We start from the raw sequence: 24,933 nt of genomic DNA, 5'->3' as shown, positions 1-24,933 counted from the left end.
GCTTCGTAACATATTGAACACCAGAAATCTACTTCAGGGGAAATCCTTTTAGCTCCCTTCCTAATCCTGTGTTCTATGCAACACTCACTATGAAGAGAGAACTATGCGTCCATTTTGGGATTGCACCTTTGCCCTCCTCTGCCGGGATTCCATTATAGCCAACAGAAGACGAAGTACTTCTGTTATCACTGATATTCAACTTGTTGCTACTGCTTTGCCTCCAGAAATAGCTATTGAAATGGGCTTTTGTTGAAACAGGATCTCAGGATCATGAGCCATAGAGTAAGACAAGTTATATTCCAATTATCTGGAGTTGGACTGAGGTCTATCTTCTAGTTTAGCACTACCAGTTCCGGCAGTTTTTGATGTTTCCAAAGAAAGGAATTGGTCAAACCTGTAATTTTCTTTTTTGCTACCTTTGTAAATATTATGCTGTTTTTAATATATGAAAATACCATAGAACAATGGTTCTACGGTCAATACTTAAAAAAACAATTAAAGGAGGCAAGGATAGTGTGTTTTCTTCTTGCTATAATAAGTTACAAACTGCCAATTAATTGTATATACAGTCTTCAAATATCACACAATGTATACATAACTAGCTTAGCAATCCAGGTAGCTAACTCTCTCTCTTTCTCTCTCTCTTTCCAACTATACTAGTCGCGCACATGCAACATGTACAAGTACTAGGTAGTGCTAGCAAGCACACATGCATCACTAGTTTGTTCCTTCACAACTAACTAACTAGCTAATTGATCCGTGTGCACCCAAGACCCCAGTATTAACATGCAAACTGACACACATACATGCCGCCATATATGTATGTACGTATGTACACACATACAGCACCGTGTATTTTACAAACACAACACAACATTTGATATATATACTAATTTGAGTAGTTAAAACCCAAAACATTACTAACATACATAACCGTTTCATGCAGTGGTAGTTGCAGACCAAGCCTGGCAGAAACCAGACACTTGAGCAGTAGGGACGCAGCCGCCGCTATGAGTAAAGCGTATGCCCATAATTTGAGCATACCGGAAGCCCCACCATCCTTGCCAGCATCTGCTACTTGTTTCTTCGGCCAGTGACTTAGCATGAACACAAGGTAGTAGGTCAGAATCCCTGAGACGCCGCATGACACCTGGAATGTCGTAGACCAGCCGGAGAGCCCAACTTCATCCATGGAGTTGGCCAGGTAAGCAAAAGGAGGAGCTACCACCATTGCACCGAGGAAGATGAGCCTATTTCTGTATGGTTTCAACTTGTTGACGCTGATGATGGAGCTGCTGCCTGGTTTACGGTCGAGGTGGAGGCTGAACCAGAGAAGCACAGGAATGACCTCCGGCAAGCATAGCAGAACAGCATCCTCGCCCAGCCACTCTGCGGCCGCCGTGTGCGCCGTCGCCAGCAGGAGGAGAAGCAGGGTCTTGTGGAGCATCTCCGTCGCCAGTGCTATGCCCGGAGAGGCGCCAGCTGGTAGCTTCATCACCATGCGCGTCAATGCCGCCACCGTGCAGCTTAGGAACAGGAGGAACTGTGAGATGGTGAACCGGGCAGCTGCATGGTCGGGAAGCTGGTCCATACCCAATAGCGCCCCCAGTGTCATCACCACTATGATCCCAACCTCCATGGTTGTCATTTTAGTCTCGACGACGAGAGAAGATCCTTGATTAACTTTACGACTGCTGCCCCCTGTACGCCGATTGAACTTGAGGTGCAGCGCTCGTATGAAAACAAGAGCTATGACTGGAAAGATGGCGAGCCAGACGAAGCTCAAGCTGATGTCCACTAATATCACGTAAGCTATGAGCACAAGAATGACTGTGTCTCTGAAAATCTGGACATTAGGACCGCATGTGATCCATGACTTCAATGGCGCAAGCATAGCCGGCGTCCATTTGGGCATGAACTCGTGTGATTTCACAACTATATATGGGCCGCAGATGGCAACCTCCATTGTGCCGGTTACCAACTCACTATATTCTTTGTTGGTAAAACCATCATCGCTTAATCGAGACACTTGGAAATTGACGAGACAGCTGGCCAGTGTGCACGTCACTGCTATGAGGCATATTCCATCCGATACCCCAAGCTTTTCTGAAATAAAAAATATATGTTCAGATCATAAGAATATAAATGTATATACAAATTAAGCTGTAGGATTACTATGATCTGCCTGGGTATCAAATAAATTGTTCTTGTGCCTGTTCTAAAAAAACACACATTTATGATAATCTACATATATAGAAAATTCACGGCATGCCACCCTGAATATTTACGTGAATTCTCGTTGGATTAGAAATATATTTATGTATAAATTATACAGTGGGTCTCTGCTGGAGCCCCCTTGCTTGGGAAAGAGGGGGCGAGGTGGGGTGGGTCCGTGGGTGGGGGGAGCTGCCTCTCTGTTGAGGTGCACGTGGGAGGGACACCAACATGGAGATCCAACCTCGCAATTTCTGGCCAAACCCTAGGGACTGCAGCACATAGAGTAGGTAGCATCAGTTCACTGGGTCGAAGGCCTTGGATATGTCTACTATGAGGAAAAGACTTGATTGCAACTTTTTGTGCAAATCCTCGATTAAGTCCTGAACCCGAAGGAAATAATGATGGATGCATCGCTTCCGGATGAAAACAATTTGACTCGCCGAGACAACTATCCACACCACCATATTTGCTTGGAAAATATATTGGAAATATGGATTAGGCTGATAGGTCAAACTCAATGAATGAAAGCATAACAGGAAGGAAGAACAACACACACAAAAACGTATTAGTAATTTGATCAAACTTTACATATGGTTGATTAACATATGGGTGGTCGTTGCGACCTCCCGGTCCAGCTCTTGTGGGTTGTAGGTTGAGCACGGGCTCTGTGACCCACTCTATCTAGCTTGTTTTCCTTTTTCTACAAAAATGAAAATACATGCCTACATATAGATATATATACATAAATGCTGCAAGCATTAACAATTTGGACGTCGAAGAGAGTCGCAATAGACTTACCGATGAACCCTGGTGGCACTGGAGGGTGCACATCGCATGACTTGACTGGCTTCTGGCGCCCCATTGGTTGAATATTATCGACTTTGTGTGAAGAGGTTTTCGCAGCCTGCTGGCCAATGGATGGGCCAACTTGGTGCGGCTACGTAGTTGATCTAATCTGGCACTGCAATGGTAGTAAACTCATCATTGATAGCCCTGCATTAATCATACCGTCGATCAAGCAAAAGATTCCTACATGATCCATGCATGTGAGTAGTCAATGTTGTAGTTTGCTCATTGTGGATCCGATTTCTTTTTTTTTACTAGCATATGCATAGCTTTGGTCATATATGACTTTGCTATTTGTTGCCTCGGGGTGCATGTTTAGTCCTCATGCAAGAAATGGCGAGAAATTTCAAACATTGAGAATCTTGATTTTTAAATTCCAATAAATCCAAAACTTAGTTGAAGTTCATGAAACTAACTTTTGGATTTACTTGCATGGGGACCACAAAGTCCCCACATGGCGTGTTCTTGTGTGTGCGTTGGTGTTGGCGGTCTGCATCATAGCTATGCAAAGACCAGATGTGCTCATTGTGTTTCGTATCCTCTTGACGCTCCATTTTGAGCCAATAAAATCACTTTTGTCAAAAATTTCTATCAGTCCAAATTTAAGATAAAAAATCCTACATATAATAGATAGGACCTCTGGTGCATCACAGATGAAAACTCAATATTTTCTGAAAATAATAACTAATATTTTCATGCTTAGTAAACCTCTTAACAGTCTTATACTAAGCTACCTAATAGAACTTTCATCCAAAATGATAAAAGAACAAGCAATTTTATGTCCGGTGCAAAAACAACAAAGTAGATAGTTTAGTTTTTATTTTGATTTCTAGATAGTTTAGTTACAATACTTAAAACTTGTGATGCTTTTTTAACAAATTTCTTTTTTTTTACCTGTATAAAGTTTTCAGAACTTTTTCAAGCTTGAAAAAAATATGCTCTAGATCATAGACGGTTCTACATGAATTGCTTTGTAGTAACACCTGAACCAATTAAAATCACCTATTCAACCTGCAACTCATTTGTCATGAGTACATCTATACTGGGTCCCCGGCCGTCTTTGATGAGCCACGGAAAACTCGCAATGAAAGCATGTGATATATCTTAGACGACTCTCAACAAGAGCCATCAGTGACCTGAATATACCAACAGCAATTTCATTCAGAGCCTTCTATGAACATCCGACGACCTCATATGAACGTCCTGAAATTTTGAATCTCTTGCTTGAGACCCGTCCTGATGTTTGCCAATGACCATCATCATGTCGACTACCTCTGGTGTGGGTTTTCTTTTATTGTGTCACAACTGCATATGCATGAATGAGAAGAAAAGACTAGAGGTAATATATAGCCAGCTAGCTAGAATGAAACGAATGAAGGAGTAAGAACTAAGAACACACCCCCTGTACAAGGGAAGAGGGCTCACGAACAAACAGCATAGTGAGTACATGGCCAGACCTCACGTACCTATATATCACATGGACGATGCTCTTGCGCGCTACAGAACGATGGATATGCTTGCCTATGTAGATGTAGGGGCTTGAGAAACTCAGCCCTTAGACTATACGTTGATCTCAGCCCCGATGGTCGGCTCCTACGCTTGTATAGATGGTTTTCTTCTCAAGGAGGCTGGACAGCGGAAATGATGAATTGGCGTGCATATTATGAGAGAGGTTGGAAGACGAAGCAAGTTCGCTAGCTAGGTCCATTTATAACAAGAGTAGTCTGAGGACGATTCGGGCTTTCGTATTCAATTGGAGTGTTATTGTAAATTTTATATTGTTTTCTTTGTATAAACATAGTCAATTTTATAAAATTTGATATAAGACAAAACTAATATGAAGAGTAAATAAAAACGATGGGAGTAAGACGGCTGCTACACGTTCTCTCTGAGTGGAGCAGTATAATCAGCATGCACCTATAACTGACATATATTCATAGCTAGAATAACAACCTTTTTGAAAATGCAGTACATACGCAGACGCTCACAGCATGCACGCACACCTACCTTTATGAACACATGTATACAAGCAACTCGCGGTCGAGGGGGTTCAGAAAATATGCGAGCATTCATGTCAAATCAATTTAGGACTTAAACCGGGATGAACTGGTTGTACCACAAAGAATCTAATCTAATCATATAAGCTATGCTTAATTTGGATACGAAAATAATATTCAGAGTCAGAGTGTCATTACGGTTTCTTGCTATGGTGCCAAGGGGCGCTGCCCCTGTTTTCCTAAGAAAATATATTCGGGGTCAGAAGATTGGAGGCGGCAGCAACTGATTGGCACGTTAACCAATAATGACTAATCCATATTGAAAGTTAAAATGCAGAACCAATCGCCACCGTTTCTTCCCAAAACGTCCATGTCGCCACCCCATTAACTAAGGCCCTCGTCAACGCTTCCGCCCCCGGCGGTGACTAGATCACAGCCTCGATCGGGGCACGTATATGCTGTTAGCTCATCCGTCTGCCAAATCTTCTACCCAAGACGAGGAAACCGGCGGAAATAGCGTGCAAGCCACCTCTGTCACGTGGGCTAGAATTCCTTGCCGACGGAAAGCATTACAAGCTGGGCACGAGGCCAGCTGCCATGGTGGTGGGTCGAGATGTTCAAACTCTTGTTCGTTGAGCGGGAATAAACGAAGTTGTTATAAAAACCCTTTTTAAGCAAGGACTGACATGGCCGAGGTGAGGTCCAACGGCAGGAAGCTCTGGCGCTCATATGCAACTTGCAACATACTAGCGTGTAGTGTCAAGAAATGTATTATGGAGGGAGTAGCTAGGAGCGAGGAAGGAGGAGTTCGTACGCGGTGCCAACTGCATGCAAGTGCCAACAACTAACACGTACCCATTTTCTTTTCTTGAACAGTTTGCTTTCTCAAACCATCGGCGGCCGGTACTTTCTACAATATCGATATGTACAACCGCGATTTAATAATAGATCGTGGTGGGGCTGAGTAATTTGACTTAGCCATATATATAATACAACTAGATAATGTACTATAGTGTCAATTCAAATATTATTTTTTTGAAATGGAGGAGGACCCCCGGCCTCCGTATCCGGACGATGCATGCAGCCACTTTATTAATTATCCATACAACACCTTACAAAGTCATACAGCAGTAAGACTAAAGCCACTCTCTAGATAACATCTGTCGCTACTCCTATCCAGTTGATAAAAGGATGCTGATAGTCTGGGCCTAATACCAAACAGACCTCGCAGCCAAACCTAACATCTAAGACCTGAGGTCCCAACCAGGACGCCTGCCGGGTATGGGGCACCCACCAGTCCGACGCACTCCTCAACCAGGACACCCGCCGGGTATGAGGCCGCCGCAGCCACCTGCCACCACTCCATCTTCAGTACTGTACTGCCGCATCAACCTTGCCCGGTCTAGCTGCCATCGACGCCACCATCCTGCACGTATCCATCCACACCCGCCCACCGCCGAAACTCCACAGCGCCATGCCGCCGGGATCCGTCGTCGGCCTTGCGGTAGAGGAAACACCGCTCCTCCTCGTCCACTCCAGCCAGCTCCTGCTCCAAAACGATGCCCTCAGGAGGGAGCACGACCGAAGGCGCTGTCATCGTCCGATGTGGTAGACCCAGATCTAGGGTTTCCCCCAGAACATCCCGATCAAGTTGACGCAGTTTGCAACGACGATGCCTCAACAGGGGGCGTCGGGGACGCCATCATCGTCCGCCATGACCGAAGTCGGCGCGATTTTCACCGGAAGTAGCGCCACCATGATCTCACCGCTGACTGGATCCGAGCACACCCTCGCCATGTAGACGTATGGTGTCATCGGAAAGCCGGTTGAGGACCTCCGGCCGCCCCACCCAGGCCCCATCACGCGCCGCCGACCGGCCATAGCCGAACCACGACGGATCTAGCCGGGATGCCAGATCCGCAGCCACCGCCGCCACCCAACACCCGGCCAGGCAAGCTAACGACTCAACCCACCGGCCATGGGGGAAACGGCCGCCGCCGCACGCCAGGGTCGCCGCCCTGACCGCGCCGGCTGAAGACGAAGGCGCCAACGCGAGATCAGTCCGGACGACCTCAATCCCTCGCGTGCGACCCCGGTCAGCCACGCAGAACCTCCTCACCGCGCTGATGAGAGGTTCACCACTGGATCCACCGCCCCGGCTTCCGCCGCAAGCGGGCCACGCCGTCCAGGGCAACGCGCCGCCGCGAGGAGAAAAGTGCCCTGCCGCTGTCGTCCTCCGAGGTGGGCTTCGCCCGTCGGCCTCCTCCGGCATCGGCCAGGCCGCGGGCTGCAGAGGCGAGGTACGGGGCGGCGGCGGCGGCTAGGGTTCGCTCGTGCCGCCCCTCCTGGAGAGCGACGCGAGCGCTAGGAAGTTCGTTAGAGAGCCTCCAATGAGCCAAAAAAACTCTTCTTGAGTGAGTCTCTAAAATTGGGGGAGAATTTCACTTCCCCGGCTTCTGCACCAACTAGGAATGCATACTGCCATTTTAGTATGAGTATCAAGATAAACATGGTCCTCAGAATTTTTTCAAATGAGTATCAATATATTTTTTGATGAGTAGTTCCACCACACATCAAACTTGATCCTCAATAAATGGGGAAAGCCTCTGTGCATCACCTGTCAATTCTAGGAATTGAACTCGGGCGTTAGGCTGCACAACCGCATGCCCAACCACTGAGCCAAGGCTCTCTTTGCAAATACAATCGCTCATATAAACGCGCATACATCCTATGAACGCGCACACACACCCCACCCCTATGAGCACCTGTTAGAGACTGAGCCAACATATCATCTTAAGATTGAGGTCATACTTCCTTCGCCTAAAAGAGAATTTAATTTAGTGGCTCTTTCTAAAAGGCTATTTCTACATAGGGAAAGTTGTGTGCAATGAAAATGGGAGTCACCGTAGGCGCCTCGTAATCAAAGGAAACATCTTCTCCTACTGAAGGCGCATGCCGGAAATCCTGAAACAAATTTAATACACTTATCAACCGTTTGCACAAGTGGTTCCACCGTGAATGCATGTGCAATGCATAATTGAGCTAACTATGGGCCGGGTGTCCCCCCTGCAGGTTGCTCTCCGTAGAACAAAACGCATGTTTTTTTACTCGAGCTCAAGCATGAGGCATTCTTTGCCAACAATAAACACGATGAGCAAGAACCCAACAACATGACGAAGACCGTGTGAGAATGATGTCATTAGACGTCTAGGAAGGTGGCGCGGCGCATACCATGTAGAAGTCGACGTGCGGGGAGGGCGGAGTGGATACATCTAAAATGTACCGTTTCCTTTTGATGTTTAATTCCTATGTTTTAAATAAAATTAGACTAGCATACTAATAAAATGCAAGAAGGCATATTCCCTTTTTGAGGTGGTGCGATTTCGGGAAATTTGTCGGACTCATAAAAAACTTTGAAAAAGTCATAGGACGACAAAGGCCTGCAAAATGAGGGATTTTAGGCCCCATAGGGGACATTTTCCGTCCCACGCGTCTTAAGGCTGGGGCGGGTTGGATCCACCTCCACCAATGTCATTCGATCGCAAACATTGTATATACCTATGTATTCAATTTGCCTACAAGTTTGAGAGGTTTTTTTGGCCGCCACCACATAGAGATATTTGTGATCAAGGCCGAACACTTCTAGATTGCTCCTTCGGTACTCCGCTAGAGGGAAAATTTGTCTCATATCTTCATCATCACTGCGAAATCGCTTCTCGATGAGTTGTGAGTGGTTTACCCCCAAAATACTTGCTTTATGGTACTCTCTCTCTCTCTCTCTCTCTCTCTCTCTCTCTCTCTCTCTCTCTCTCTCTCTCTCTCTCTCTCTATTTTCTAGATCATATGAATTGTCCTACATGATTATAATCATTTATATAATTCATGCTTTGGATATTTTGATATGTGACAAACGAAGCACATTAAAATTTATTTTGTAAATGCTAAATTATAGAAAAGTCGGTGGCCATGCTCGCGCTTGCAAAAAGGTGTAGGGTGATATTTCCATGCTTGGTTTGAGCCCAAGGGATGAGCAGGTACCCAAATCATAACATCTTGGGACTATGAAAAATCATTTTTCTACGGTTTAGAAGACAAGAGGCGGAAAACTTTTCCCCTCGGCCCAGTGCCGGTGCGGGTTCCCCTACCCTCCGCCGCTTGCTAAGACAATAAGAGGGTGAGGGAATCCTACGTATGTGTGTCGGGTTCATTCTTGTAGGGTCCACAAGCGTTTGTCCACAACGGTGGCGTCCCGCAAAGGGGATAGTGTTGCGGTTTGTTTTTGTTCTCCAGTTCGATTTTTCCGTTTGATGAAGCTTAGCCAAATACAACTTTTTAGGGGAACTTGTGAGATTTGTCCATTTGTGTCCCGCTCCTCTGTATGGATGGAGTTGGGATTATCCTATGGCCCTTCTCAGTGCTAGTTTCTCCAGGATTATACTTTGGCACATAGATTTTATTGAAAGTATGACTGTTGCATGCCTTCTTCCCAGTGGCAAGGTGTCATTCCACACCATGTAACATGGTGTGGAGCCCGAGGGTTCCCCTCTGCTATGTCTGCCTCCTTGGCCGTGTGAGTGCTGAAGAATCCTGAGGCCCTTCCACTACAGGAAACAGGAAATTTGCCGTCTGTGAATCACAGACGGCAAAGACCTAAATCCAGACGGCAAAAACTTTACCGTCAGGAAGCAGACGGCAAAGTCAGAGGGCAAAGATAAGTCGGCAAAGAATACTTTGCCGTCAGCTTTTTACCTGACAGACGGCAAAGAATCTGCCGTCAGCCGAAACTTCTTCGCTGTCTGCCTTATAAATCATAGACGGCAAAGCAAAGTAGTTTCGCCGTCAGCTAGACTACATCTTTGCCTTCAGCTATTCGCATCTTTGCCTTCAGCCTCCTATATCACAGACGGCAAAGAATGGGTTCAAATTAAAAAAACACACAGCGGCCGTCAGCCTTCACATAATGTATTAAAATAACCTGAATCAACAGTCCTAGTGCAGAGGACAACAATGAACACCACAACATAGTGCACATCAACACTTTGTTCCAAGAATCTACCGAACAAATTTCACAGTACAAAATTACCCTATTTACACATAATACATTATCACTTGCTGATCCGAGGCAAAACTGCTCTTTTTCATAAGATGAATGAATTACACATGAAAAGATTACAGAAGAACAAGGTGATATAGCAGCCCAAGATCCAGCAAGCGAAGCCATCTTGAGTTCGATCTTGACGCCCGCACCAACCTGCAACCATATCATGTGCCCGTGCTCACCGGAGCAGCAGTAAACAGCAGCCATGCCCTCTCCCTTCCCCTTCCATTCTCCAAGGACAGAGCAGCGCCACCATGGACGCCTTCTTCTCCACGGACATAGCAGAACCGCCATGGACGCCCGATGAGCTGCCCCCGCTCCTCGAGGCGGGAGTTGGTGCCGCGTCGAGCGATGGGGCCGGGGACAACGGCCGGAGGCATGCGCGGCCAGGGCCATGGCCGGCGGAGCTTGGCTGGGGCAACGGGGCCGGCGGAGCCTGGTTGGGGCGACGGGGCCGGCGGCGCCCATGGCAAAGGGGGAAGGGCGATGGGGACGGCAGGCGACGTCGTGGCGGATGCCTGCGGAGCTTCGAGGGTGACAGGGCTAAGGCCGGGGGTGACGGAGGAAGTGGCCGGCGCCGGCGCGAGAGGTGGTGGCCAGCGGGCGAGGTGGTGGCCGGACGCCGGCGGAGCTTCGGGCGCGGCAGGGCCGGGGGCGACAGGGAGGGGGCCGGGGACGACAGGGACGGGGCCGGGGGCGGGGGCGAAGGGAGAAGTGGCCTGGGCTGGCGGGAGAGGTGGTGGCCAATGGGAGAGGTGGTGACCGGCGACGGCTTGTGGATAAGGGAGAGAAACCAGAGAGAGATCGTGGTGGGGGAGAGAGATCGTGGTGGGGGAGAGGATAAGGGAGAGAGAGTGCTGCATGTGGGGTGTTGGGCGCGTGAGGCGTGGGCGCGGGGCGTGTTGGGGCACGAGGGGATGTGTGGCTGAGATCCTGCCATGTCATCGATCCAAGTGATCGATCCGCGTGCTGTGTTTCTTTCTTTGCCGTCTTCGTTTTCTATTCCAGACGGCAAAGATCGTTTTTATATTACAGACGGCGAAGTATGTTCTTTGCCGTCTATAATATAAAACGCAGACGGCAAAGATCTTTGCTCTCTACTTTTTCTATTACATACGGCAAAGTATGTTCTTTGCCGTCTGTGTTTTGTTGCGTAGACGGCAAAGTTTATTTTACCGACAGTTTTTCTTTGCCGTCTACTGATGACGGCAAATCCTTTTTTTGCCGTCTGCCCGACGAAAAGCTGACGGCAAAGACGTCCCCTAACGGCAAATTAGCTGTTTCCCGTAGTGTCCGTGTCAGCTCCTGCTAGATAGGTCAGGGTTAGTGTCCTAGTGGCGAATAAGGTTTCATCGAGTCTGGTGGCACATCGATGGTGGTGGTAGCACTAGCTGGTGAGGAATGATTCTACAAGGTTGGTTGGCGAGGCTGAGGTAGTAGCATCCCTTTGTATTCTGGTCCTCTAGCCTTGTCTCTATCACATCGGTACATCCTTCAGTGCCAGCGAGAGCCTCTGAGAAGTTTTGTAGATTGGAGTCTTGGATATGCGACTCTTCAAGCGGCCGCGGCTTTTCCTCCAGTGCCATGGTCCAAAAGGACTATGGCCTTGACGGCGTCATGCATGCCATCAATAGTGGTATCATGGCTCCGGTTATGGGTTGGAAACTTGGAATGCATCCTTGCGAGAGGAAGACAATGGTCTTCTGGCAGGGACCCTGTAATAATTTATGTATTTTTCAGTGGTGTTTGTACTACTAGTTTGGTTAATAGATCAGACCCCCGATAAATCCCGAACGTTCGAATTTTAACCATGGCAACTTTAGTTGACTCGAGGTGGCAACTTTAATGGGTCAACATGGCAATTTTGTCTCAGAAAATTGTCATATTTACCAACTAAACTTGCCACTTCGCATCAACTAAAGTTGCCATAAAAAACGCTCGGGTTGTCATGCTTAAAATCTGAACGTTCAGGATTTATCATTTCCTAATAGATTTGACTGCATTTTTCAAACCAAAAGAGACGAGCATACATAAAATTTTCTTTCAGCATTCTTACCCGCGCCCTCCCTCTAGTTGTCTATCGCTGCTGTCGTCGAGCACTAAGTTCCTTGGCCTCCTCTTACCAATGTGGCATATGACTAACTGGTCCAACTTCACGATAACCCTACCAGAAGACCTAAATCAATGGATAAGTACCCAGTACAATGATGTGGCGTCCTAGTGTTCGTCGCCCGGAAAATAAATGGGAATGGTGCATTTTTGTAGCAAAGTTGATACTACCATTGAAAAATCTTGATGAACTATCACATTCAGATGAGAAAAATAATACACTATAATTTGCTCTTGCTACATCGACACTAGCTTTACAAAATGTCATGTTATGTTTTAAATAAAATGAACGTTCAGTCAAGATGTCCCAAGTTACTCTTGGCAGTACATGACCGGAGGCCTAAATCTTAATAAATATTTCGCAGCAAGTCCCAAAAAAGATTGTATGCATGTTGTCTCCATCTCTTGTAGACGAACAAGACTATCATGTACTTTATTCACACGCGTGCAACACACAAAGGGTTTATTCACACGCCTTGCTGGCCGATATGTTGCCTATCATTAAGTGATACCGTATTATTATGCCCTGATAAGATTAGAATCCTGGCTAAGCAAAAATAAAATGACAATTCTGGTTTTGATGGCTCTTCTCTACCAACTCCTAGCTAGGGTATCTCAGTGCGCTCTACATGCATGTCAACTTTGTTGCTAATCATTATATTGACCCCATTCGAAGCTTGGCATCTCCTAACTGGCAGTGTTGTTTCCGCGTGATTTGCTTTGGTATTTGCTTAAGAATGCACCTGTGTTCAAGCCTGCTACCGGCGGGCAGGTTCATATATAGCTCCGTTCCGTCTTCAGCGAAGACAAGGGCCAGATAACCTCTGTTTATCATCGTCAAGCAAAGGGTAAGAGCTTCGTAGGTTTATCTTGGCCTCCTCTTCTCGTTCGTCCTTTTATTATTTCTTTTATGATTTTCGCTTTTTGTCCATAAAAACGATGATCAATTATAATGGAGTTTGACAAAATGAAACATTATCTGCTTCTACAGGAACTTAAGCAAGCTGTTTGCGGACCCAAACTTCACCAAGTTATCTCTGGTCGATTCTCGGTTTTCGTTCAGATGGTAAGCAGCCTAGCTCTCTCCATATATATCCGTTGAACAGGCGGCATATGCTTTTTCCTTCCCCACTATTCCGGTTGAGTGAAACTTAATCAAGTCTCCAGTTTTGAAATTCCAAGCCTTTTTACATAAGTTAAATGGTCTTTTTACAATATGATAAAGTTACATGTTAATTTCTCTGATGAATGAAACTTAATTAAGTCTCCAGTTTTGAAATTCCTAGCTTTTTTGAATAAAGTTAAATCTTCTTTCTCAATAGGATAAAGTTGAATGCTAATTTGTCCGTTGGGTGTTTATAAGTCTCTACGCGTACATAACTGCACAATCATTGATCATTCTTCAAAAAAGAATCTAGATGGCGACTTTCCATTCAATGTTCTGACTTATTTATTTTATTTAGGCCGCTGAACTGATGAACCGTTCCCGTAGCTTGGCCGAAGGAGCTGTGGTCATGGTTTGCCCAGTGCTTCTAGCACTCTCTCTTGACAAGGTCGACCTCAAAGTGTATGGGCGCCCTGCTTTCTTCGCCATGCTTGCCATGGCCGGTATCACTTTAATAACCGCTATCTGCCCCTTGCTCGTGTGCTGCTTCTCCAAGAGGTTCCCGAACATGGGTAACATCGAGCCTGCCCCGGTGACGGCGGGCCTGGCAACCCTCTCATCTTCTTGCCTCCTCATCCTCGCCTGCTTCATCGCGCAGCTCGTTGTCTCCAAACAAGTTTTAATCGCCGTGGGCGTCCTATGTGGAGCCTTCATCCTAGTTCGAGCGGTCTCGTACTGCCTCGGCGGAAATGGTGACCCGTATTCACTGGATCTGCACAAGGTACTGGATGAATCGCATGAGTTCTTGACGGGCGTCACTGGAATCATCTTTCTGGGGCTTGAAGGTTTGGCACTGGAAGGTCATGAGAATCAGATGGTTCAGAAGGCCGGGCCTGTGGGCACCATCAGCTTCATAGTTTGCGCACTTGGTGTGTGCATGATGTACCTCGAGATGATCCCCCCTTTATACTTCGAGGAAAGGGGAGAGGGAGAGATTGTGTGTTTAACTCTAATGCTCGACAGCATCATGGCTGGTGGTACCTTCACGGTGTTGATGGTTGTCATGTTTAAGCTCATGGGTCCTCCAGCCCTGATGCTCTTCGCACCTCCAGTATTGATAATCGTCGAACTTGCGTATCAAATCGCCGTCGATCGGAGATCCCTTCTCGCCGACCAAGCACCCGGCGCTGTCCAAGCGTCCACAACGGCTTCGTTGGAACTGACAAGAGTCACCTTCACTGGATTCTTGGCTGTGTCGATAACAGCCATCCGCAACACTTCGCCCAGCATGTTGACCAGTTGTTTCCTACTATTTGCGGCATCGGCTATTGTGTTTGGTCTCTCATGGAGGCTCCTGTCACAGACCCAGATAACGAACCGTCTGGCCCATCGTGCTTTATCGGATCTTGTTGCTTCCTCTGCTGACCTAGCTTCCTTGTGCACACATTTCTGCATTGTAATCACTACGATTCTATTCCTAGCAATGGCTGGGACAGCCAGAGGAAAATGATGCCCAGTAGTGAAGCACTACGTGTGATATTTCCTCTTACAAAATTTGTTAGTTGCACCTGCGCTCATGTGTTATAAGTTCTAACATGTTTGTTCTATATCTATAATATCTGGTTCAGTTTTTCTTGTAAATACATACAATTAGTTGGCTATCATTTAATGGTCTTCCAATCTGTCACATTCGTGTCTGACTTACACTTCTCCAAATTTTTACATGCTTGTTCTTACACCTAGGGTTGCTATGTAATCCACGAATGTAAACTAATACATCCCTAAATGTAAGTCTTTTTTGGATGGCATGCAAGTCAAACTTTCTTAAGTTTGGTCAGGCCCCAATACAATTTACTTACAAAAATTAGGAGTATAAACATAATTTACATCCATGTTGCTAATAATGAATTTTGTTTTATTTAAAAAAGGGGGTTGGAACTCCAGGCCTCTACATCATTGTCAGGCACACATCCATATTTTATTATAGTTGATGTAAGGCAACGAGGCCAAAAACATCAACAAGCAGAGTACATATATAACATATTCAATCACATTCGAACCACTACAACATATGATGCCAGCGATTAAGTCTGATTTCCTCTGCAACAACTCCAAAAAGGAATAAATGCCCTTGCCTCACCGTATCCACGTTCCGATATGACCTAGACAAGGGTTTTCATCCTAGTTGTCGATAACAACCAGTGAACACCAGCACAACAAGTAGACAACAAGGTACGACGCCAACGATTAAGTCTAATTTCTTCCGCAACAACAACTCCAAGAAGGAATAAATGCCCTCGCCTCACCGTATCCACGTTTGGATATGAGCTAGACAAGGATTTTCATCCTAGTTATCGATACCAACCAGTGAACACTAGCACAACATGTAGACAACAAGATACGACGCCAACTATTAAGTCTGATTTCTTCCACAACAACAACTCCAAGAAGGAATAAAGGCCCTCGCCTCACCGTATCCACGTTCGGATATGACCTAGACAAGGATTTTGCATCCTAGTTGTCGATACCAACCAGTGAACACCAGCACAACAAGTAGACAACGCATTCAACAAGAAGATGATACAAGTTCGTCATTGTTAAGCCCGATCAATAAATGCTAGGACAAGAGTTTTCACCCAGACATGAAACGGTGCTCCCGTCACCATCTTGATGATGGATCTTTTGATAGTCACACCAACCAGTACTCCATGCCGTGTCGGAAAAGGCACTAGTAGATTGGTGGGACGTCTTCCAACCTTAGAATAATGAATTTTGTGTTAAAAGACCCCAAAGCACTATTTGCAAAAGTTAAAAGACCACAAAGCACTATTTGCAGAAGGTAAAGACCACAAAGATAGACAGAACAAAATATAGCTCATAACAAAGACCACTTAAATCCAAAAACAATACAGTTATGGCAAGGAACTGCAATGAGTACTCCCTTATGCAGCTCCTTAGTATAGGGACGTTCTAAATATTATGCCACTGGGCAAGAGGAAAGAGCAGACGGTTTACAATAGATTTCCCCTTTGATGCATAGTTGTTTTGTCCATCATAATAGCATCGTGCTAATATACCGTTCCAGACATCCATTCCAAGAATAATCGTTGGCTAGGGTGTAGGCAATTCTTTTAACAAGAGATAGGAGTTCGGCCTTTTATATTGATAAAGGAGTAAACAGCTCTGAGCAAATGCCATATAGGGTAGTTCCTCCATCGTCAGCCCTCCTCTGTCGTTATATTGCCTGCTACCTCCTCTACTTGCTTCGCCCATGGGGTGTGCAGCAAGGACCTGATCTACTGGTCGGGACTTCCAAGGTCTCTGCTAGTACGCCCTCCGTTCCTAAATGTAAGTCTTTGTAGAGATTCCATTAGATGGACTACATACGGAGCAAAATGTGGACTACATACGGATGTATATAGATGCATTTTAAGTGTGCACTCATTCATTTTGCTCCGTATGTAGTCCACCTAATGGAATCTCTACAAAGACTTATATTTAGAAACGGAGGGAGTAGTTGGCATGCATGCACGATAGTACTAGCTATATACTATGATACTTTCATTACGAGTAGCCTTAAGGATGCGTACATTTTATTCTTTCCGAATCAGTTGTGTAGGCCATAATTCAGCTGCCTCCATGAATGTATCCATCTACATAAAAAAGCTTCTAAGCGTAGGGAATGATGCACTGGCGTTAGCTGCCCCCATGCATGATGGTTTTCCTTAATTTGCCTGTCTGCTCCAACCTCCAAAAGCACATGTCGTTGTCCCAATGTCTCCGGTGACTATATGCATGAGAGCCAATCAACAGATGGTAAGGTATTACTAAATTCAAAATAAATAAAAAATTGCACGAGACACGGTTGCTTCTTCCTATCAATGTATGACCGGGTAGTATATATGCACTTGGACTAATGTGCACGAAATTAAGATGCAAACGCGCAAAATGGACCAAATCAAGGGGAGCATGCGCATTCCTATGGATTGAAAACTCGTATACTTAAATTACGATGATGATTAATTCGACATAGATTAAAAAAGATCACATCGAGGACTTATCATCCAACTTGCAAACAAATAGCCGAAACTAGGAAATTTAATTTGTGTTTCCATCTTCCTATCATGCATCTTGTGTTCTCTTGGCTCATTCCTTGAATCTTCTCAACAAAAACTATAAAGGATGAAACAAAAGGACAGCTTGGGTTACCCAATCAACGCGGCTCTAGGGCCAACTCACATTTGTTGACTTGTGTTTTCTGGAATGCTACCACCATACTGATAACTCCAAGTGGACCACCTTTTATATCAAAGACAACGGTTTTGAAATTAGAAGCAACGCAATCATCAGGTGCTAGATGAGTACGCCTGAGATGCCAACGATAGAGCTTCGCAGTATGCGTGAGCTTCAAGCGTAGCTGCGTCTGTTAAAAACAAGTGTAGATACATACCTGAATCATCACGACATATCGCACAAACTGAACCTGACTGGACAGAGCCCCATCAACATTCAATTTGACAAACCTTTGAGGAGGAGGAATCCATGTCTTTTGTAAGAGTAGCGATGGAAGGCGTAGCTCTCGATCATTATTACTCAACAGCAGTGGCTATTACAACCAGTACAAGGATTCATGGAGTTCTATCTTGCAGAAGGAGAAGGGGGAAGGCAGGACAAGGAAGGTAGCAGCCGCCGCCGTGCCACTGGATGCCTCTCTCTCTCTAGCTTTTATCGTCTCGTTAGTTCCTGAATGGGCCAGGCCTGTTAGCTGGTCCAAGGGGCCAGCCCATGTACATGATGATAGGAGGGCTCGTAATATCTTTACATGATGATAGGAGGGCTCTGAGGTTTAACTAGGTGTAAAACTTCCAAGTCTGACAAGAACCTAGTCTGATATTTTCCTTCATGTAATAACCAGCTTGGTGAACCCCGCATGCGATCAATAATCCCTCATTGAGAATATCCAATCTTTTGCATTGCATTCAGTCGTTGTTAGCATGTGCTCAACTAATTCTGAATCAGACAGTGCCCATACACATCGTGTCCTTGTACATTGAATTAGGGAATACATCCATGAGTCAGCGGCTCCACAAATAGCACAATAGGAGGAGGAAACCATGTTCTTTTATTCAGGACATCAGCCGTGGGTAGTGGTGATGAAGGAACTAAATTTTTGTATCACTTATATCCGTTGTAGCCAAAATACTGCTAGTCACTATATGGCAAATGTTGGTAGGACTAGTGGTTGTACGGCTGTCACACACACACACACACGCCATGCCCACACACACACACACACACACACGCCATGCCCGCGCACACACACACACGCGCGCGCGCGCCCTCGGAAGGCTAATATGGTCCTGCACAATCTTGCAAGACATACTTTTGATTCGAGCACTCCAGTAGTTTGGGATGGTAATCCCCCATCTTTTATCTTGCAGGATGTAATAAATGATGTAACCCTTTTGAAGTTTAAATAGGCGTATGGCATCACCTAAAAAACCCAGATAGGTCGAACCAAGATCTGCAAATGACCACATGGTAACCTGTGATCTACTGTACTCTACAATTTATTTAGGTCAGGGTAGTGAACCAAGTATATATACTACCTCCGTCCGGAAATACTTGTCATCAAAATGAATTAAAGGGGATGTATCTAGATGTATATTAGTTCTATATACATCTCTTTTTATCCATTTTGATGACAAGTATTTTCGGACGGAGGGAGTATTTTTTAAAGTACGTTTATGTTTCACTACTTTGGATCGAAAATGTGGGCTTTGCCATGGAGGTGCGTTTCGTGCCCGCAGAGTTGCTGACGAGAAGCATGCTCGAGCATCCCTGTCAGTCATACAGGGGAGTGTCTCTGTGCAGTGGTGAAGACTGACGTCTGCTAATTATCGTCAATGGTTCACTGTGTCTGCAAATATTTCTTTGCAAGTTTTTTTCTTCAAAAAGAGGTTAGAATCCCCAACCCTGCATCATTGTGATATATATGTACCACCACAATGTTTCAGAACGGAAACACATAGACACAAAGGACAAACCTTATTTTAGGGGGTGATGAGCTCGGTCTTACGCAGAGGCGCGCCGCCATCTGATTTGAACTTGCCATCTTGGATCGTTTCCTTGACAGTGAAACTCATTGTCCTCTAAGATGTCTTCAATTTCATAGAAAGCATTCTTAAGATCGTTGAAGAGCAGCTCCACACAAGACCTATCGGGGAACTTCTTCAATAACTCCACACATGATCGTTGGGAAGATAATATACTAGTCAAGTGATCCCTTGCAAGACTCTTTGTAAGATTGTACAACGATTCAGATTGGCGCATGCATCATAATACGACATGTATAAAAGCAAACACGGGAATTGATATATGACATGAATGGTGAAAAGTCATAGCTCCACCGATGAAGCTATTTCAACTAACAGTTGGTGTCAGTTACACGAAGAACAAATCAATTCATGGATACATTGTGCATCCACATAATAACAGGAAAATACGTAAAACAAGTGCCAGTTGGCATGTTTGTCTCACAGACTCACACTGCAGGCTGTCTTGATAATCATCCGCATCTGCAACTGTGCACGGCTGAGTCAAGACTCTGCAGTAAACTAACAGCTTAATCAGACACTGCTGGCCAAGATAAAAGCAAAAGAAAAATGGTTCTTAAATAAATCTGGACAGATCCCGGTCCAATTTCTGAAAGAGGAATCAACCAGTTTATGCACAATTTGTTCCAGATAATGGAATAGGAAGACTAGGAAAAATATATTGCCGAGTTGGACCAGATTGTACATTTGTTTTAGTTTGCATCTGATGGCCGGATTGTACAAGACTAGGAAAACATATTGCCGAGTTGGACCAGATTTAAGATGTAACATATCAGGGTAACCTACCATGCTATATAACATGTGGCTGACTAATATGGCATATCTGTGATTGTTGACTAGAGCAAAAGAAAAACATGTCTAGTATCAAGAGCTAATGACCAGACTTGCATATTATGCAAATTCAGAAATAAAACTGAACTCAACCAAAATTTGGCGCTAAGATGGAACCTTACTTCTACTCTTAGCCATAGAGATGTATCAGGAAAGTGTGCCTCTGTTATAAGAGGTGGATATCTGTACAACAAAGGCATGTTCATTATTTTTCTGCTGCTGCATACCTTGCTTCATTTTGGTCTCCATATTTCTAACACTATCTCTATCAGGTGATTTTCCAGTATTATTTGCGGCCACTTTCTACTATTTCAGGTTTCCCGAAGTACAATTCTGGAAGAGAATGACTCGAGAATTTGAACACAACCCTCCAAGAAGTGCCCAGACCAGCATGCAGTAGACAACTAGAAAAGCAGTGTTCAAATATATTACCCACACTGTAACGTAAAGTCCACACTAAATTCATGGATACATTGCATCCACATCTAATAACAAGAAAATACATAAACAAGTACCAGTCGGCATGCTTGTCTCACAGACCCACACTGCAGTCTGTCTTGATGATCTTTATAATCATCCGCATCTGCAGCTGTGCATGGCTCAGTCAAGACTCTAGCAAATTAACAGCTTAATCAGACACGGCCAGCCAAGATAAAAGCAAAAGAAAAATGGTTCTTAAATAAATTTGGACAGATCCCAGTCCAATTTTGGAAAGAGGAATCAGCCAGTTTATGCACAATTTGTTCCAGATAATGGAATAGGAAGAGAGCAACTTTCCTAACCACTTTATACTTAACATATTCTTTGATTAAATTCCAAATCTACAACACAAATGTGGAAACAACGATAGTTTGTTCTACCCCGCTGGAGTAAGAGTGCACGTCGAAAGAGAAGCACAAAACTTCGGTTCAAACAGGGAATCACAGGGAATCACCTTCCGCCTCCAGACCGGAGTTTCAACGCCACTATTCATTCCTCGTTTTCCAAGCAGCATCAGCAAGCTTCGACCGTCGCTATAGGAGGACAAAAGCTTGTGGTTGCAACCATGGGCTTGGGCCACCAAATTCTTATTCGACTTTCTACATTGGTCAATTTGTCACGCACAAATTTCCTTTTCTTTTTGACCCTCCTTTGGCCACGACCAAAAAACAAAAACAAGAAGGAAAATGGAACACCATTTCCCAGACACCAAATTCGCTATCATCAAACGAGCTGTTTGCTATGCAAAAGAGATGCTAAAAACATAATCTCTATCAGCGTATTTTACTGTTTTTCATCTGGTACCATTTTCTACTATCCCAAAGTCACATTTTGAAAAGAGAATGCCTCACAAATTTGAATCAAACCCTCCAGGAGGTGCACAGATCAGCAATTTGAAAAGCAGTGCACAAATAATACTACCCACGCTGTAATGTAAAGTCGACACCAATAAGTATTTTTTAAACCAATATCCATCATCGCTCTAGCAGAAGCCATGAGCACTTATTTCATGAGATTATTATCATTTCTTGGCCATACCCATCAACAAATTATTATCTTCGCAGACAAGGAAGATTCAAGTGTGAGTCGCTCCTTAATCTGACGCCTGCTAGCTTCATCCACCTGGGATCTCCTCGGGTCAATGGCATTGCACTCCTTGCATGGGTCCTCACCATGAAGCTCGATTCTCTTCAACCTCACAACATGTGCCATGACTAGCCTTATATAGTTTGTCACCTTGACCTCCTCCTCGAACCCTAACATCATCAGCAACTTCAAGTTCAGATGCTTCAGATCCTTCGATGGCTCCCACACCACATTCGTCTTTTCGGCAGTATCGTAAAGCTTTTTGCCACATGCATGTCGAGTTCGAGATAACTTCATGCATGGACATAGAAAATAGATAACACATGTTAACTAAACTTGCCACCAACCAATGCAGGACAATGTAAACAACAACTGCAATTAAATATTTTGACCACTTAAAAAGTTTCAAAGCACTCAATACTAATATTTAAATCTAGCCCCCCGTGGAGTTTTTGGATGAATTTGCATGAACTGAATCTTACGTAAAGTAAGATGCATAAATATGCTTCTGGGATTCCTATGAAACTACAGCTATATATTCCTCCTATGGTGCTCACCGGTTTATTTATTTCTTTCAACCAACATACTTTGTAATAAATAATTTTAATGAAAAGGGATATGTGCATCTTTCCTCCTTGCCAAAAAGAAAACAAGGAGAGAATTTTGGAGAACTCTAAAACAAGGTACTACAATCCAGCAGATTTTTTTTTTTTGTATTGCACGGACATTGTCTTACTGCAAAATTAAAATGAGGACTGTACACACTACTTCTAACATTCGTGGTAGATTAGAAAATCAGATCAATTTCCTGCTATATTGTTAATGCTGAATATTCCAGTAACATGCCATTCTAGAATGAGTCACATCCATACCTTGAAATTCCGTAGGGCAGGTGCAGCTTCTAGGATAAACAGGGTCCAGCTCAGATCACACTCAGGGAAGATACCAAAAAGATACATGTCGGTCAGGTTTCTGAATATAGCAGTGAGCCGCTTCGGCTGCTCCGGCTGAATCCAAATCTGCAACATGAAGAACACAAAATACACAGCTGAAATTGGTAGAATAGAAGAGCGGGTGATGTGTAAATGCACGGAAATTAACTTTACCGTTTGGCTGAAGAAATTGAGATTCAGTTTTGACAGATTCCTGGAACTCCTTGAAAGGCACTCACTCAACATGAATGGCGCTTGCGACACCTTGGCAAGATAACCAAGGTTCACATGGCAAAGCTGGGGAACGTCGCCGAAGCGCACTGGAGGGTTCTCGTAGTGCCGAGAACAGCACAGTACTGTCCTGAGCTCGGGGACGGAGATGAGTTCGATCCGTTCACAACGAAAACGGATGCAGTCGAGCCTCCGAAGCCCCGAGCATGGGGTATCAATCCTGAGCGCCGACCGCTGATCAACCAGTCTGCAGGAACTCAGGGTGAGGTGCTTGAGCTTATTGCAAGCGTTAATAAGTTCCGTGACGTCGGAATGTCCAAACACAAGGTTCTTGAGTGTAAGCCTCGTGAGCCACCAGAAGGCGACCGGGTAGGCCTGGGAGAAGGACATGAACTGCTGCCCGAATTCAGCAAGCAGGCTGGCGTTGCTCCCTCGCGGCAGGGATATGGAGAACTCAAGGTATTCGGTCTTGCCGTAGCTCACAGCGTCCTCGACGGTGCGGCCTATGGCGCTCAGGTGAGGGGGTGACATGTAAAAGCTGAGGACGAGGGCTTTGATGGGAATGATGGCAGCACTGCCGCCCTCGCCCTCGGCCAGAGGAACCACCAGAGAGAGCAACCTCTGTGCCGCGCCCGTGAAAGCGTCCATGACCTCGAGCGGCGTGGCGCCTTGGAAGTGACCGACCTCGAGGTGCAGGCGCGATAGCCGGTAGGGGAGGTGACGCCACCGCGACGAGAGTGCACTGGCGCGGACCGCCTCGCGCAGGTCGAGGCGCTCGAGGATTCCGACGAGGAGGTCGTCGGTGAGCGCGCTGATTCGGTCCTCGTCCCGGCCGACATTGAGCTTGTGCGGCGGCGACTCCATGGCCGGGATTAGGAGGCCGATTTGTTGGTTGAAACCCTAGATAGAAGTAGAACCGACCGCTGAGATGCGGCCCAGGCCCAGGCGGCGGCGCCCTGCTCCCAGGACGCGGCTCCTCATCACCCCTCCCGCGGGTGGTGGTGGATCTGGATCCGCCGCGCGGTAGCTCGATGGATCCGGCGGCTCCTGCCTCCTCCTCGATCCCCTCCGCCTCCGGCGTGCTGCTGCTAGGCGATGAGATGCATAGTTAGCTTCGATTTGGTGGCTGATTAGATGGTGGATGTGTCGGATTGAAGTGATTTGCGAGTGGATTGGAGCTCTCCAGAGTGGGGATCGACAGAGACGGAGAAGAAGAAGCCTCGTGATGTGCTGTGCTGTGCTGTGCTGTGCTAGAGAAACAAGGCAGTCGCCTTCCAAATATAGTTTGGAATACTCACACTCGTGTGCGAGAAAATTATATCTACAGTAACTGAACTTGTCTCTAGGGTTCAGTTTGGTCACTGTATTCACGAAACATGATGTTACGGTCACTGGACTCGCTGAACCGGGTCAGTGTACGGTAACTCGTACCGTTTCGGCTCGTATTTTGCACACGTGGACGTATTTGACCCAAAAGCGGTTTGACCATCGTGCAGTTTTGCATATTTCCCCCTGCCCATTCGGGACGGCTCGGCTTCTCCCCAGAATTCATATCGCCGTCTCAAGGGCCAAGGAAAGAAAGGGGAGGCGATCCTGGGAGGTGATCGGCTAGGGTTTCGTCACCGCTGACGGAGCCATACGCCGACGGAGCGACGGTGGCCCGCGGGTTCGCCGACGAAGCGAGCTGAACCATGGTGCCTCGTCGCCGCGCGGAGGGAAACCCTCTGTAAACCTCCTCACCCTTCTCTGAAAGTCATTAATCTCACGATTTAGATGGTGCACACTTGTATTTCCTTTTAGATAGTTGATATTACTGGTAGTGTTTGTTCTAGGGCTTTTCTTCTGCTAGCGATTTTTGCTTGTTAACCTAGTCACTAATATCGTT

The 24,933-nt window shown here is 45.7% G+C and overlaps 2 protein-coding genes and 1 non-coding gene across 6 annotated transcripts; 1 reads left to right on the top strand and 2 right to left on the bottom strand.

Annotated features, from left to right (window-relative positions):
- Window positions 1-400: 400 nt before the first annotated feature.
- LOC109746939 (uncharacterized) lies at window positions 401-4,749 on the bottom strand. Of its 2 annotated transcripts, XR_006664789.2 has the most exons (4): window positions 4,530-4,743; window positions 4,066-4,368; window positions 3,016-3,178; window positions 401-2,106 (listed from the first exon to the last, which is right to left on the bottom strand). It is a non-coding gene; the product is annotated as an uncharacterized protein (transcript). The 2 variants fall into 2 exon arrangements; XR_012183491.1 differs by lacking the exon at window positions 4,066-4,368 and having other exon boundaries at window positions 4,530-4,749.
- Window positions 4,750-12,852: 8,103 nt separating this feature from the next.
- Window positions 12,853-15,058, top strand: LOC123493918 (uncharacterized). The gene is made up of 3 exons (XM_045228217.2): window positions 12,853-13,115; window positions 13,259-13,333; window positions 13,731-15,058. The coding sequence occupies exons 2-3, from the start codon at window positions 13,331-13,333 to the stop codon at window positions 14,880-14,882; spliced, it is 1,155 nt and encodes a 384-aa protein (XP_045084152.1). The 5' UTR covers window positions 12,853-13,115; window positions 13,259-13,330; the 3' UTR covers window positions 14,883-15,058.
- A 4,667-nt stretch (window positions 15,059-19,725) lies between these two features.
- LOC109746933 (uncharacterized) lies at window positions 19,726-24,303 on the bottom strand. 3 transcript variants are annotated; one of them, XR_006664788.2, is made up of 5 exons: window positions 22,992-24,303; window positions 22,758-22,904; window positions 21,838-22,176; window positions 20,835-20,931; window positions 19,726-19,989 (listed from the first exon to the last, which is right to left on the bottom strand). XR_006664788.2 is itself a non-coding variant. In XM_040391278.3 (4 exons), exons 1-3 carry the CDS (start codon window positions 23,910-23,912, stop codon window positions 21,841-21,843), a joined length of 1,404 nt encoding a protein of 467 aa, XP_040247212.1. In that variant the 5' UTR covers window positions 23,913-24,303; the 3' UTR covers window positions 19,726-19,979; window positions 21,838-21,840. The 3 variants fall into 3 exon arrangements, 2 of the variants coding, with proteins under 2 accessions (XP_040247212.1, XP_020161618.1); XM_040391278.3 differs by lacking the exon at window positions 20,835-20,931 and having other exon boundaries at window positions 19,726-19,979; XM_020306029.4 differs by lacking the exons at window positions 19,726-19,989; window positions 20,835-20,931 and having other exon boundaries at window positions 21,729-22,176.
- Between the last annotated feature and the right edge of the window lie 630 nt (window positions 24,304-24,933).

The sequence above is a fragment of the Aegilops tauschii genome, chromosome 5 (assembly GCF_002575655.3).
Source record: "Aegilops tauschii subsp. strangulata cultivar AL8/78 chromosome 5, Aet v6.0, whole genome shotgun sequence".
Taxonomy (NCBI): Eukaryota; Viridiplantae; Streptophyta; class Magnoliopsida; order Poales; family Poaceae; genus Aegilops; species Aegilops tauschii.
The sequence above is the reverse complement of the archived record's forward strand: the minus strand, read 5'-3'. Positions and strand labels throughout refer to the sequence as shown.

Bases quoted from the DNA above. Each gene is read 5' to 3' on its own strand.
- LOC109746933 (XM_040391278.3), bottom strand. From the start codon at position 23,912: ATGGAGTCGCCGCCGCACAAGCTCAATGTCGGCCGGGACGAGGACCGA. The intron at 22,905-22,991 runs GTAAAGTTAATT...TTCATGTTGCAG, and splicing joins TCAATTTCTTCAGCCAAACG to ATTTGGATTCAGCCGGAGCA. The intron at 22,177-22,757 runs GTATGGATGTGA...CCATGCATGAAG, and splicing joins CTGCCCTACGGAATTTCAAG to TTATCTCGAACTCGACATGC.